General features: G+C 44.8%; 2 protein-coding genes across 2 annotated transcripts in view; one reads left to right on the forward strand and one right to left on the reverse strand.

Annotated features, from left to right (window-relative positions):
* Nucleotides 1–13,258, reverse strand: part of brf1a (BRF1 general transcription factor IIIB subunit a) — a 129,280-nt gene that overhangs the window by 92,696 nt on the left and 23,326 nt on the right. The window contains exon 6 of the mRNA XM_085768589.1: nt 7,475–7,547. Coding sequence (XP_085624715.1) covers nt 7,475–7,547 — 73 coding nt within the window. The remainder of the gene's footprint in view (nt 1–7,474; nt 7,548–13,258) is intronic.
* On the forward strand, nt 1,052–5,415 carry LOC146963337 (BTB/POZ domain-containing protein 6-B-like). The gene is made up of 4 exons (XM_085768590.1): nt 1,052–2,138; nt 2,784–2,874; nt 3,089–3,207; nt 3,731–5,415. Exons 1-4 carry the CDS (start codon nt 1,711–1,713, stop codon nt 4,761–4,763), a joined length of 1,671 nt encoding a protein of 556 aa, XP_085624716.1. The 5' UTR covers nt 1,052–1,710; the 3' UTR covers nt 4,764–5,415.

The following is a 13,258-nucleotide window of genomic DNA, read 5'->3' on the forward strand; positions in this document are numbered from 1 at the left end:
TTCCCCGACTTTCGTCTTTAAGGAGGTGCTTCCTTCCAGGTAACATTAGGTCACAGGTAAAACTGCAGCGAGTCTGAGATTCATGGCATGAGCTGATGTGATGTTTGCCAACAAGAGGTGTTCAGGTTACAAGTACTGAAGTGTGTTGATGTTATAACTGAGTCATTGGGTTATTACTAATGCATTCAAGTGGTGGCAGCATTTTCCTGCTGTGATCATAGTAGCAGTGGCAATATGGGTTTAAACAACCTTATACACTCTTTGGCAGTGTTATCTACTGTTTAATCATATGTTTTGTATGAAATATATTAGAATTTACAAGCAATCAAACAAATACTTCCCTCCAATCTGACTATATTTACAGTCTGTTAAATGGAGTGTATTTAAATCACATGGTGAAAGGACTGTTGTGGAGAGATGTATGCATTGTAAGACGTTGGTTGTTTTTGTATTGTGTTATATGATTATATTTTATTTTATTCTATTACTATTATTATTATTTGAACTACCATTATGCTAAATGAACAAGTGAATTTCCCTATCGGCAATAAATAAAGTTAGTTAGTTACATAGTTATTATGATTTTATTATTTCTACCACAACTAACCTACAGTAGGCTACAACTGGTTACGGTTACACTGAGCTACATGGATGCTCTATCTATCTATCTATCTATCTATCTATCTATCTATCTATCTATCTATCTATCTAATAGAGAACATTTACTTAATTGCTATACCTTCCAATAGAAAACTATGTAAATCTATTTAACCAAACTATAACTCCACCACTGTTCAGGATCAGTCTCTCCTCATTACTGTCGTGGGCTGGACTTTTCATATTAAAACACACCTTCCCTTTTTTAAATATTAACTTTTATTTATTTATTTTTATTTTATTTTTTAGTCACCCACAGGTCTAATAATGATGGTGACGGGGGAGGAGCTGTTGCCTGGTGACGCACTCTGCGGAGCTGCTGGGGGAGGGGCCTCACCCCCTCTGACGTCAGCGCGGTGCGTCAATGTGATTGGCTGCCGAGGCGCCCTGGGCGTCCGAGGAGGATCACGACGAAAAAAAAGGGGAAAAAATAGAGTAGACCTTAAAAAGTCCCGACAAATGCCTCCGTACCTCGGATGAGAGCGGCCGCTACACGGGACGACAACGGAGCGGGGTTCGTGTGTGTCGGTCGGCAGCCGGTTCGGAGAGAGCAGCAGAGTCTGGGGGGGATATGTGTGCGGATTAACGCGGAGGCGGGGTGGGAGCAGAAGAGACGTGAATACCAGCTGAGCTGCGACTCTCCGGATTACCCACTCGCTGAAAAAGGGAAAACAAGCGGACGTTGTTAACGTTACTCCGCGCCGAGTTGGAAACGGACGCGGACGCGGACTCTACCGGGCACGGATAGATTTTTTTTTTCCCTTTTTTTTCTTTCTTTATTTTTCTACATGTTGTCGTGTAAACTTCGCAGTCGATGCCGTCGTTTTTGAAGCGGCGTCGCCGTCGGAGCTGATTTTTTTTCCCCCCTTCTCCCTCCTCCAGTTGATAAACGCTGATCCTCCGCGGAGCGAGACCAGCCGTTAACGTTACAGCCGTTACAGAACATTCACCCCCAGATCCCAACGGCTGCTCCGCTCCACCGGATATCAACCGCGAGAAGGAAGACGAAGCAGCAGCAGCAGAAAGAGGAGAAGAACCGTGTTGCTTGTGCCGATGCCAACGGCAGACTGCAGGTTGCTCCATCATGGCCGGATCATGAGGTGTTTGACTTATCTGCTCCTACTTCCCGAAACGCTGAAAAAGTCCAAGAAGGTCGGCAAGCTCCCGGGCAGCAGGCTGCCGCTATGTTATGAGATCCTGACTCTGTCCCTGACCAGCAAGAAGCAGCAGAAGGAGAAGGAGGAGAAGAGTAAGATGGCTGCGGAGCTCTACCCCGCCGCCGCCGCCAACACCAACAACACCAACAGCCTGGTGGCCAACGGCACTACGGTAGCGGACACCGAGAAGACCAAGGAGGCGCCGGTGAGCCAGGCCAGCAGCAGCAGCAGCGCCGCGACCACCCCGACCACCCAGCACAACATCAACAACAACAACGTCGACCCACCCAGCTGGCAGTGCAGCCACCCCACGCTGAGAGAGAGGTAACCCCGGACTCACCCTGCGCTTCACGGCGACATTACACCCGATACGTGTGTTTGTGTGCGCAAAAAATATATTCCCATAAAGAGCAATAAAGTACATTAAGGTCATTATCAGGTAATGACAGCTCACTGCAGCCGCTGTATTAATAATAATGTGACAGTATCAGAGAGGAGATAAAACGCACCATAAAGTGCAGTAAGGTCACTGTAACGTTACTCTCCCTCCTTCATGCTTTTATTTTGAAGGACCTTGTTATTTAGAGACGCTATCATATCATTTAAAGTTTCTACAATAGCATACATCACCAATTTCACCACAAAAATGTGATTTTTTTCTGTTTTTCTTACTTTTACATCATGTTAAACTGAATATATTTACATTTTTATTTTTGGGGGGGCTGTTTTAAAACGCTACTGGGACCATGTGATTGCCGTCCTCCCCCCACACAGTTAATTAACAGCAGCATAATAAGTAGATGTATTGATTATGAAAATATTTGAGTTGCAGCCCAGCTTCTGTAGCTATATCCTCCCCAAAACCTATGAAAATAACCAGTGTCTCTAGGCAAAAAGAGTGTGGGAGGAGAGGACTCAGTGTTATACAATACTGGAGGCTTATTCGTGAAAACCTGCTCCTGCTTTTAGGAATGCCTTGATGTTTAACAATGAGCTGATGGCCGATGTCCACTTCATCGTTGGACCCCTGGGGGCTTCACAGAAGGTCCCAGCACACAAGGTAAAGATGATTCACCTCCTTTTTTTGTCTTTTCACTGTGAAAAACTTGACTGTTCTTTTACATTTGGTGAATTTAAATGTCCATTAGATCAGACAGGAAGCTGCTGATCCTGTATTGAACTCAGCAAAAGAAAAGTGATTCTGGTTGCATGTGTCTGACGCATCTGTTTGCTCCCTCCCTCTCTCTCTCTCTCTCCCTCCTTCTCTCTCTCAGTATGTGCTGGCCGTGGGAAGCTCTGTCTTCTGTGCCATGTTTTACGGCGATCTGGCGGAGGAGGAGTCTGAGATCCATATCCCAGATGTGGAACCTGCTGCTTTTCTAATTCTGCTGAAGTAAGCCACTCGCCATCCCTCACACAGCCAACCAGAAGGAGAGATGACAAGCGCAGTCAGTGTCACTTCAAAGCATATTATTACTCATCCAAAGCTAAGCAGAGGCGAATGCCAAAATGCTGGAAGCGCCAGAGAGCAGTGGCAGCAGCACGGTGGCTCTGTAATTGCTGGTTTTCTCAGCGCTCTTTGTTCAACTAGAAACATTTTTTTCCCCCCTTTTCCTCATCCACAGCCTGACAGCGTTCTTAGAGGGGGATATATGCAGACTGGGAGTTATAAATAACCTGCCTTTGTTTCTCATTTAGTGGCAGTGGCTAAGCCAGCAGCCTGGACTGTTGCACGTTCTGTCTATGAGCAAAGGTTAGGATGTGTTAAGTCATCGTAGGGAGACAGAGGCAGACGGTTTTTCCATTTAGTATTAAGAAATAAAAAGAAATTCTCCAAAGGATCCAAAGTCAGTTCGCATTAGGTCATGGTGCATCACGTCTCACTCTCAGACTAAATACTGTTTTCCCTCTCGCAGGTACATGTACAGCGATGAGATCGACCTGGAGGCGGACACGGTGCTGGCCACCCTGTACGCTGCCAAGAAGTACATCGTCCCGGCGCTGGCCAAGGCCTGCGTCACCTTCCTGGAAACGAGCCTGGAGGCCAAGAACGCCTGCGTGCTGCTGTCCCAGAGCCGCCTGTTCGAGGAGCCCGAGCTGACGCAGCGCTGCTGGGAGGTGATCGACGCCCAGGCCGAGCTCGCCCTCTGCTCCGAGGGCTTCTGCGAGATCGACCTGCAGACGCTGGAGATCATCCTGCGGCGGGAGACCCTCAACACCAAGGAGGTGGTGGTGTTCGAGGCCGTCATGAGCTGGGCCACGGCCGAGTGCAAGAGACAAGGGTTGGGTCCCACCACCCGCAACAGGAGAGACGTCCTCGGCAAGGCGCTGTTTCTGGTGCGCATCCCCACCATGAGCCTGGAGGAGTTTGCGGACGGGGCGGCGCAATGTGACATCCTGACACTGGAGGAGACGCACAACGTGTTCCTGTGGTACACGGCGGCCAAGAAGCCGCAGCTGGACTTCCCTCTGACGGCCAGGAAGGGCCTGGCGCCTCAGCGGTGCCATCGCTTCCAGTCCTCGGCCTACCGGAGCAATCAGTGGCGCTACCGCGGCCGGTGCGACAGCATTCAGTTCGCGGTGGACAAGAGGATCTTTATCGCCGGTTTGGGTCTGTACGGGTCGAGCGGCGGCAAAGCCGAGTACAGCGTCAAAATCGAACTCAAGCGGCAGGGCGTGACGCTGGCGCAGAACCTGACAAAGTTCGTGTCGGACGGGTCGAGCAGTACGTTTCCGGTGTGGTTCGAGCATCCTGTTCAGGTGGAGCAGGACGCGTTCTACACGGTGAGCGCCGTGCTGGACGGGAACGAGCTGAGCTATTTCGGCCAGGAGGGCATGACGGAGGTGCAGTGCGGGAAGGTGACATTTCAATTCCAGTGTTCCTCCGACAGCACCAACGGGACCGGAGTACAGGGAGGACAGATCCCCGAGCTTGTGTTCTACGCATGAGCTGCTCTGGACTCGCTGATGGAAAAAAAAAAAAACTAGGTTCATCCTCGCCTCCCAGCCTTCAACGTAATGTAGCATCAAAGACACTTGAGTAATGTCACACTAAATGGCCTGGTTAGATCTTTGAGAGACTATTTTAAAAAGAGAAAAAAAGCGAAGGAGCTGTCGTTTTATCTTATTTAATTTAATGTTATTTTTTTATTTAAATACTGGGTTAACGTTATTTGCTCTGATGCCTGTGTTCAAAGGCTGCGGCTGCTGTAGAAACAACATTAATACGGTGATTTGTGGTTATGTAATCAAGCTGAGCTCCGCAACTGGAACAAAGTAGGGACTGCTTCAAAATTGTGTAATTGCAAGTCTATATACAATGTTGTTACTATAGTCTGAGCAGCAATACTACACGAGGAGCAGAACTTTATGTAGTGTTATGATCCTAAATGCAAAAAAAAAAAAAAAAAGAAAAAAACAGTAGAAATCATGTGAGAAGCAGAGATGTTTTGCACTTCAGAGGACGACCTCGGAAACGTTGTGTCTTTTGTAAAATACAATTTAACTGTTAACAGCTTGATGCTGTTAAAGACCAGATGTGTTCTGTACAAGGATGCTTATACACCTGATGATAAAACATAAAGGTTATAATGTGACTGAAGCCACAGATGTCATATTATTATTATTATTATGGTGTCTGGGTTGGGGATTTGAGGGGCAGCAGCGCCCTCTGGTTACACCACAGTGAACTGCACCCAGTGGGTTTAAGAGGAGCTGCTTTTTAAATCAACATTTTCCTACACATTGAGAATCTGCTTTTATTTTTATTCCATCCATCCTCATTTTTCCCCCAAACACAGCTGCACAGTTCATCTCTACACCTACGTAGTAGAACCTGCAGTACAGGTCTGTGATCCGAGTGGTCGTGGTTGTGATTCACTCATGACTCATGTGCAGCGTAAACAAAATACCTTCAATTAGCAGCAGGACTTCAGTTAAAAACGTCAACCTGCAAATTAAAGTGGGTTAAAAATAAATGAAAGGTGTAAAATCAAATGTGCACAGGTCGTGGTGAAGCTCTGGTGTGTACGAGATAGAAGATAATTAGGACAAAAAGTGGATTTAGATCTTGTGGGGTTTAGTCTTACCTCCGAAAAAAAAAGTTTAGATTAAGGGAAAGAGCATGTCTGAGTTAGTTTCTAATTTTGTGCTTGTGGTCGGCCTGTGGGGCTCAGCAGGGACGTTTTACAGCAAATTAAAGTACAAATCTTCTAAAAAAAGAGCTAAAAGTTTAGTTCAGAGAACCAGTCCCAACACCAGAGTTGTGTTGTAACTACATCAAACTCAACTGCAGTCACAGTTTTTACATTAAGTCCGGGGATCCACATTGGCTGTGATGCTACAGTCTTGACTCTGCATCCTGCTGTGACCACAGGACACCACACGGTCATCAGCCTGAGTTATAAAGTGGAGATGTTTTCAGTTTGAAAAGAGACGTGGGTGTTTAACCAAGCAGCAGGGAAGGAAAGACTAAAAAACACACACACACACACACAATCAAGGTGCACTTTGGGAAATGAAAGATGCAGTGTTTCTTGGCACCGGACACACACACACACGGTGGATTAAAAGTCAGGACACTTCGGCCTCTGCTGCATCGACATTCACCGTTTTTCTGCTGTAATCTATCAACCTAGAGTCTCCAGTTTCCTTTTAAATCATTTACAAAGAGGGAAAAACACTGAGCGTCTTCAGATTCCTGCTGAGGAAACGTGAAGATTTGCCTCTTTATGTTGGGGTGAATTCCAATTCCTATCTTAACCCTCAATATCAACCCTTAGTAACTAGCTAGCCCTCAAAACCAAGTGTTAAGGGCTATTTTGTGACTTAGAAATGGGACTCCCCTTAAATGCAGATACGTCCTCAGACTGTGGGAGGTTTGGCATTAGTTTATTAGTGTTTTATATTTGCACTGTTAACCCTGCCAGTTTAATCATAAGCCACAAACGCAGCTATAATCGATGGCTCCATCAGGTCCATGTTTTTGAAATTGTTGTGGACTATCTGTCAGTTATTACTTCAGTTATTAGTTTGTTTTGTAGCCTATAAGTTAGTTGAGTTAGTTATAAGTTGATACTCAAACAAATAATCTGTATAAATACCATAAACCACGGTTTATTGAAAGGTAAACACCAGCTGTAACTATTGTTAGATGACTCTGCGTCTATGGGAGATGACATCAGCCCATTAGCGTAAACATTTTACGTAGGCTGCATCTTGATAAAACAACTTCACAACTACATTACCACTGTGAAAAATGTCCATTTTGTAACTAAACGATAGCAACATTGCTTGTCCGCACCGGCCAGCTATTGACAAAAGATCGTAAAATAATAAACACCTAAACAGCGGTAAATGTTATGCAACGATGAGGTAAATAATTCATAGAATGGGCCTAAACTAAGATTACTAAGAATACAATGGTTTTCGTAATATTTATATCTCTATTAACAAAGAAAATACTGCATTCTGGGTAGCCCTTGCTCCCAAGTGTGGTGTCGGAGAATCTCTATATTGAGGGTTAAGAAAAGAACTGGAATTCACCCTTAAAGATCTGTGGGTTTGGGGCCGATTCACCTTTTAAAAAGAACATTTTTACTCTTTTTTTAATCTTTTCATTATCAAAAGCAGTAAAAAGAGCGTGAGGAAGAGGTCGGTACCTATAGCTGGAGCGTTGATGCACAGCTCTCTGGCCAGGACGAGGAACGTTTTTCCCAGGACGTAGACGTTCACCTGAGGAGGAAAAAACAAAGCAAAAAACTGATGATGAGACAATGGGAGATGACGGTAAAAACACCAGACAGACTTTTTAAACCATGTGCTTCCAGTTGGGAGTCTTAATTTTCTAACTGGATTTGCGTGGTTACGTGATCTCGGAGCTGCTGTTGTTAAGGAGCCATTAAAACCCATTTAAAAGCCACTTACAGAACCAGACTGGAGCCTGAGTGAGCACCGGTCTGAAAGTAAAAGAGTTTGTCTCCCAACACAGGAAGGACGACGGGTGTTGTTTGAAAGAATTAAATAAATGAATGAATGAATGAATGAATGAATAAATAAATGATTAAAGGGATAGTTCACCCAAAATTCAAATTTCACTCATTATCTACTCACCCTCATGTCGACTAAGGGCTGGGAGAAGTTTCAGAGTCCTCCGTGGCTTCTCTGAATTACAGGGGGGCTCGGCGTAGCAGTGCATGCCCATATAACGGTTGCAAATGGATACCAACTGACTGTCTTCGTAACAAAAAGACACACCAAAAAACATCCAGATACCTCCATGCTGCTTGTATGTAATGTCCGTCTTGTATTGAAGCCCCGAAATGCGAAATTGTCCCGAAAAAAATTAAATAAGTCTATATTTCAAGCTTGTTTGTAGCGGAAGCTCCTCTTCCCGGTTCGTCAAATTTGGATGAACCAGGGTCTGTCTTCGCTTCGAGAAACTTCCGCTACAAAACAAGCTTGAAATATAGACTTATTTAATTTTTTTTTCGGGACAATTTCGCATTTCGGGGCTTCAATACAAGACGGACATTACATACGAGCAGCATGGAGGTATTTGGATGTTTTTTGGTGTGTCTTTTTGTTACAAAGACAGTTGGTATCCATTTGCAACCGTTATATGGACATGCACTGCTACGCCGAGACCCCCTGTAACTCCGAGAAGGCACGGAGGACTCTGAAACTTCTCCCAGCCCTTAGTCCACATGAGGGTGAGTAGATAATGAGTAAAATTTGAAATTTGAATTTTGGGTGAACTATCCCTTTAAAGCCCAACCCACTCCATTAGGATGTGACACGTCGGGTTAAGTGTCCCCGGTTACATAATCGACCCGCAGGTTGCAGAACATCTCACTTCAATATGTGTGATTAAAAGCTGATCTCTGCTGCGATTTGAGGGGATTGTTGTTGTCCAGGTTTGGTAACTCGCAGCTCTGATTCATTCCCACCTCCCTCTCCTCCCTCTCCTCCCTCTCCTCCTCACTTCAGATTTATTTCCTGTATCTAAATTACTCGTCTGAGCCCCGACACCTCGGCTCTGCGCGCTGCATTCAGTGTGCGTTTCCTTCGTTTTAAACTCCCCATCATTTTGTTATTTCTGGAGACTTTCACTGAGGTGACCCGATAACCTTCCTGTATCTGAGAGGAGGAGGAGGAGAAGGACATGACTGATTTATCTGCACAACACTATTTTTATCAGCCGCAGCAGGGTGACCTTTTTTTTCCCCCCTCTTTTCTTTTTACAGACGTCGGCGACGGACAAAAATCAGCACAGGCAAAGAGACAAAGGGTTATTGTGATAAGTGACTGAGGGGGGAAAAAAAGAAAGAGCTGAAAATGGGACAAACAGTGGATTAAATGAGTCCAGACTGAAAGCAGAGCCACTGTTTAGTCTCTGAGGACTTTAAATAACTCCAAAATAAACTTTACACTTCACATAAACACACAAATTTTCACAATTTCAGACACCGGCCGGCTACTGACAAAAGATCGTAAAATAATAAATACCGGTAAATGTTATGCAACGATGAGGTAAATAATCCATAAAATGGGCCTAAACTAAGATAACACAATGGTTTTCGTAATATTTATATCTATCAACAAAGAAAATACTGCATTCTGGGTAGCCCTTGTTCCCAAGGGTGGTGTCGGAGTATCTCTATATTGAGGGTTAAGAAAATAAATTTTCACAATTTCAGGCTGAAACTGCAATAATTTCTGGAAAAAAACAAAGACCTATGAAGTGACGAGTGGGAATCAAACAGGTGGTGAGATGAAAAACTAAAAACTACTTTTAAGTTCAAAAGGTTTCTCCAGTTCATAACCTCAGGTACGAATGAGGTATTGATTTTTTTTAAAAAGTTACCAAAAGTGCAGATAACTGTGTTATAAACACGTAAATTTAAAAGGAAATTACAAAAACATAAAATAACAATGCAAAATCTATAAAAATAAAATTACATTGCATTGAATTGAATTTTGCAGAACAGGCTGTAAATGTACATAATAAAAACTTAAACCGGTGACAAATTACACAATAATGAGAATAAATGTTTTCTCATTAGAGCTGCCTGATTAGAAACAAGTGCCCCGGCGGCACGGTGGCACAGTGGTTAGCACTGTTGCCTCACAGCAAGAAGGTCCTGGGTTCGAATCCCGGGCCGCCCAGGGCCTTTCTGTGTGGAGTTTGCATGTTCTCCCCGTGTCTGCGTGGTTTCCCGGGTGCTCCGGTTTCCCCACCACTAAAAACATGTCGGCTAGGTTAATCCTCCAGTCAGTGCCCCTGACCAAAGGCACTGGCTCATAATCTGGAGTTGGTCCCCGGGCGCTGCACCGCGGCTGCCCACTGCTCCTCAGGGATGGGTTAAATGCAGAGAAAGAATTTCACTGTACTAGCTGTATATGTGACTAATAAAGTACCTTTACCTTTACCTTTACCCCTCCGCCCGCCCGCCCAAGCAGACCGTTAATTAATGTCTGAAATGATGTGGTCTGAGGGTCAGAGGCGAACGTGAGGAAAAAGTGCCGACATCTGACCAGTTTAGTTTGTGATGGGAAACTCTGTAGATCGATCAGGAGTTCTGGGATGTAATGTTTAGATGAACTTCTGCATCGGAGGTCAAAGGGGAAGTCGATGTGTTCCCACAGATAGAGAAATTAGACCCTGAGTGTGTTGCACAGAAGGTTTTCCTCGGTTAAAAGGATTTGCAGTAGTGTTGAAGCACCTCTGATGCTCATTATCACAAGACGCCGGTTTGTATTAATAAAATCTTGTTGTTCTGACACAAACTTCACCAAGTTGTTGACGAGACGATCAGAACAATTTTGCATAAAACTGTGGAGCTCATTAAGCTGCAGGAAGCAGCAGAGAGATCTGACTTTTAAAACACTTGGACTAATCAAACTGAACTCATCAGTTTCTCTTTATGGGATGTACCTTTAGCTTCTTTCTTATGTTTACCCAACTTTAAGAGGAACTATGCAGGTTTTTTTAGCTGAACTATGCTACATTTTTACCATAATTCAACAGCTTCGGAGGAACTGTGACCGCTAAATAATGCTGTCTTTACCCTACAGGCCTTGATGCCCAATTCCGATGTGTTGCCTATATCCGATTTTTTCATCCGGCTGTTTACATGTTCTATTAAAGTGACCCAAACCTGATATCTGCATTAACACCTGCTTTGCTTGCACGAAACGACCTGCATGCGTAGTAAACATGGTTGGCTACCAAAGCGGAAGAAAGAGGAAGTCAGCTGATCCTAGCTGCAGGTAAACAACACACACCGTCATCAACGACGCATTATTGATGGCGTACGACTTGCATTTCCAGGGAATATCCAATCTGTCTGTTTAGACTGCAGACGCATTGGTGGATAACTGATTTGTATATGATTTATTTACACATATAATGGGGGCCTGAATCCGATCTGACAATATCCGATATCATCGATCTGTGCCACTTGAGGAAAAAATCGGAAGTAGTGTAAAGACAGGCTTAATGGCTTGTTACAGAGAGAATGGAGGCTCTCTGTCTTCCACTTAGCATTTCTTGGCCGAAAACCAAGCACCTCCGACCCGGTGTCCCAGCTCTCGTCTCGGCGGCACCACAACACAAACAACACATGTAACCTGTAATCTCTTGTTTATGGCGGATTAAACTACACAAATATACACATCGCAAGATCGTATATGATAAATAACGCTATCCACCACTCCATGTATCGGTGGCTCCATTGAAAACAAATGCAAACGGCCAAGAGGGGAATCGGGGCAAAACAGAGGAAAAGCGACCGGACTTGCATCGTTCCACTTTAAAAAGTGATTAAGGCAAAGTTTTAAAGAGTTTTGTGCAGCCAGGAAATCCTCAGGTGTTTTCTTCAGACTCTGAACTATTGACCTTGGGTTAATGACTCTGCTGCTGAGAACAGAGTTTTGTCCAACTGAATGGATCTTTTTTTGGCGGCCGATAGTGGTGATTGTGTCTTAAAGTTGGGGAAGTTTCTGACTGTAGTTAAACACCGACGGAGCTTCCAGACCAGTGGAAAAACCCTCATACTGCAGAGTTTAACCACACTCAGCAGATCCAGAAACCGGTCTGAGTATGAACCTGGTCCAGAGGAGGAGGAGGGAGGAGGAGGTGTTGATGGATGTGAGCCAGTGTGTCGTTGGGGTTATCACGCCGGCGCCTCCCATCACAGATGTTTCATTGTGTTTTACCCACAACACCTCCAGAAGGCTCGGCAGTAAATTCTGTCATCATCCGACCCCCCCACTCCACCCCACCACCTCTCCAGCGCCATGTGAAAAGGATCTAATGACAAATAGTGCTGAATAACAAAGCCACGAGGCCACACATCTATCATCTCCTGCTCAAATTAACCCCAACGATACGATAACGTGGCGCAGATTATTCAGTTTCCGAGGCTGAAATCCGAAGCAGGAGGCAGCGAACGCCGGAGGATCGGGGTCGTGAACTTCGGGTCAGATCTCTGTCATTCCTTCAGACCGACTTATATACTTCCAGACCTCCAGGGGGGTTGGGAGTTTAGGGAGCAGACAGACGGACTCTCGCTCTCAGCCTCAGCCCCCCCCCCGCCCCCCAACCCCCTCCTCCTCCCCCGTCCCTTCTTCGCTCTCTGCAGCCGGGGCAGGGACGCAGATGCTCCACTGCTATTCTGGGAAATGGATTCCAGCGAGGAATTTATACACAAAAGCAGACAGAGTGGAGGAGGAGGAGGAGGAGGAGGAGGAGGAAGTGGAACAAGTGCGGTCGCTTTTAAGTTTTTACAGCTGAACAGTTAAAAAACGAGGAACAAAAAAAAAAAAAATCAACATCTTCACACTTTAAAAGCTGCAATAATCAATATTTCTACAGCAGAAAAACACACACACACACAACGATGTGTGTAGTAGTAGGTTGTACTCATATTGACGAAAACAAACCCACAGAGTTTCCACTTTTTACACCTTCCCCAGAGTTTTAACTCATTGTTTTGGTTTTTAACGGTCCATAAATAGCCTGTTTTTGGTTCAGTCTCACGCTCTCAGCAGCAGGCGGCCATTTTCAGCCAAGAAGCAGCAGTGATATAAACAAGACAAACAGAGAGAGAGAGAGAGCAGCTGGTGAAGCACTGAGCAGCTAGAGAGGCAGATATTTCCCTCAGGAGGCGGAGGAGAACAAAAACGGAGCTAAAACAGAGGAAATATTGGACCTGGATTCGCCACAGCTCCACGTGACTATACTATGAACTATTACAGCTTTATAAAGTCACATAATGTTCCTTCTTGCTTGGCCCACAAGTGGCCCAAAAAAATGTATTAATTAATCAATTAATCAGTGCAAGGTTGAATATATATAAATATTTCAACCCGAGTCTCACTCTTGTAATTTCGTCCAATCGGTCCAATCATTAGGAATCAAATGAACCTGGTGTGAACAATGC

The sequence above is a fragment of the Trachurus japonicus genome, chromosome 22 (assembly GCF_045865225.1).
Source record: "Trachurus japonicus isolate A0001 chromosome 22, Traja_1.0".
In the NCBI taxonomy this organism is placed as follows: domain Eukaryota; kingdom Metazoa; phylum Chordata; class Actinopteri; order Carangiformes; family Carangidae; genus Trachurus; species Trachurus japonicus.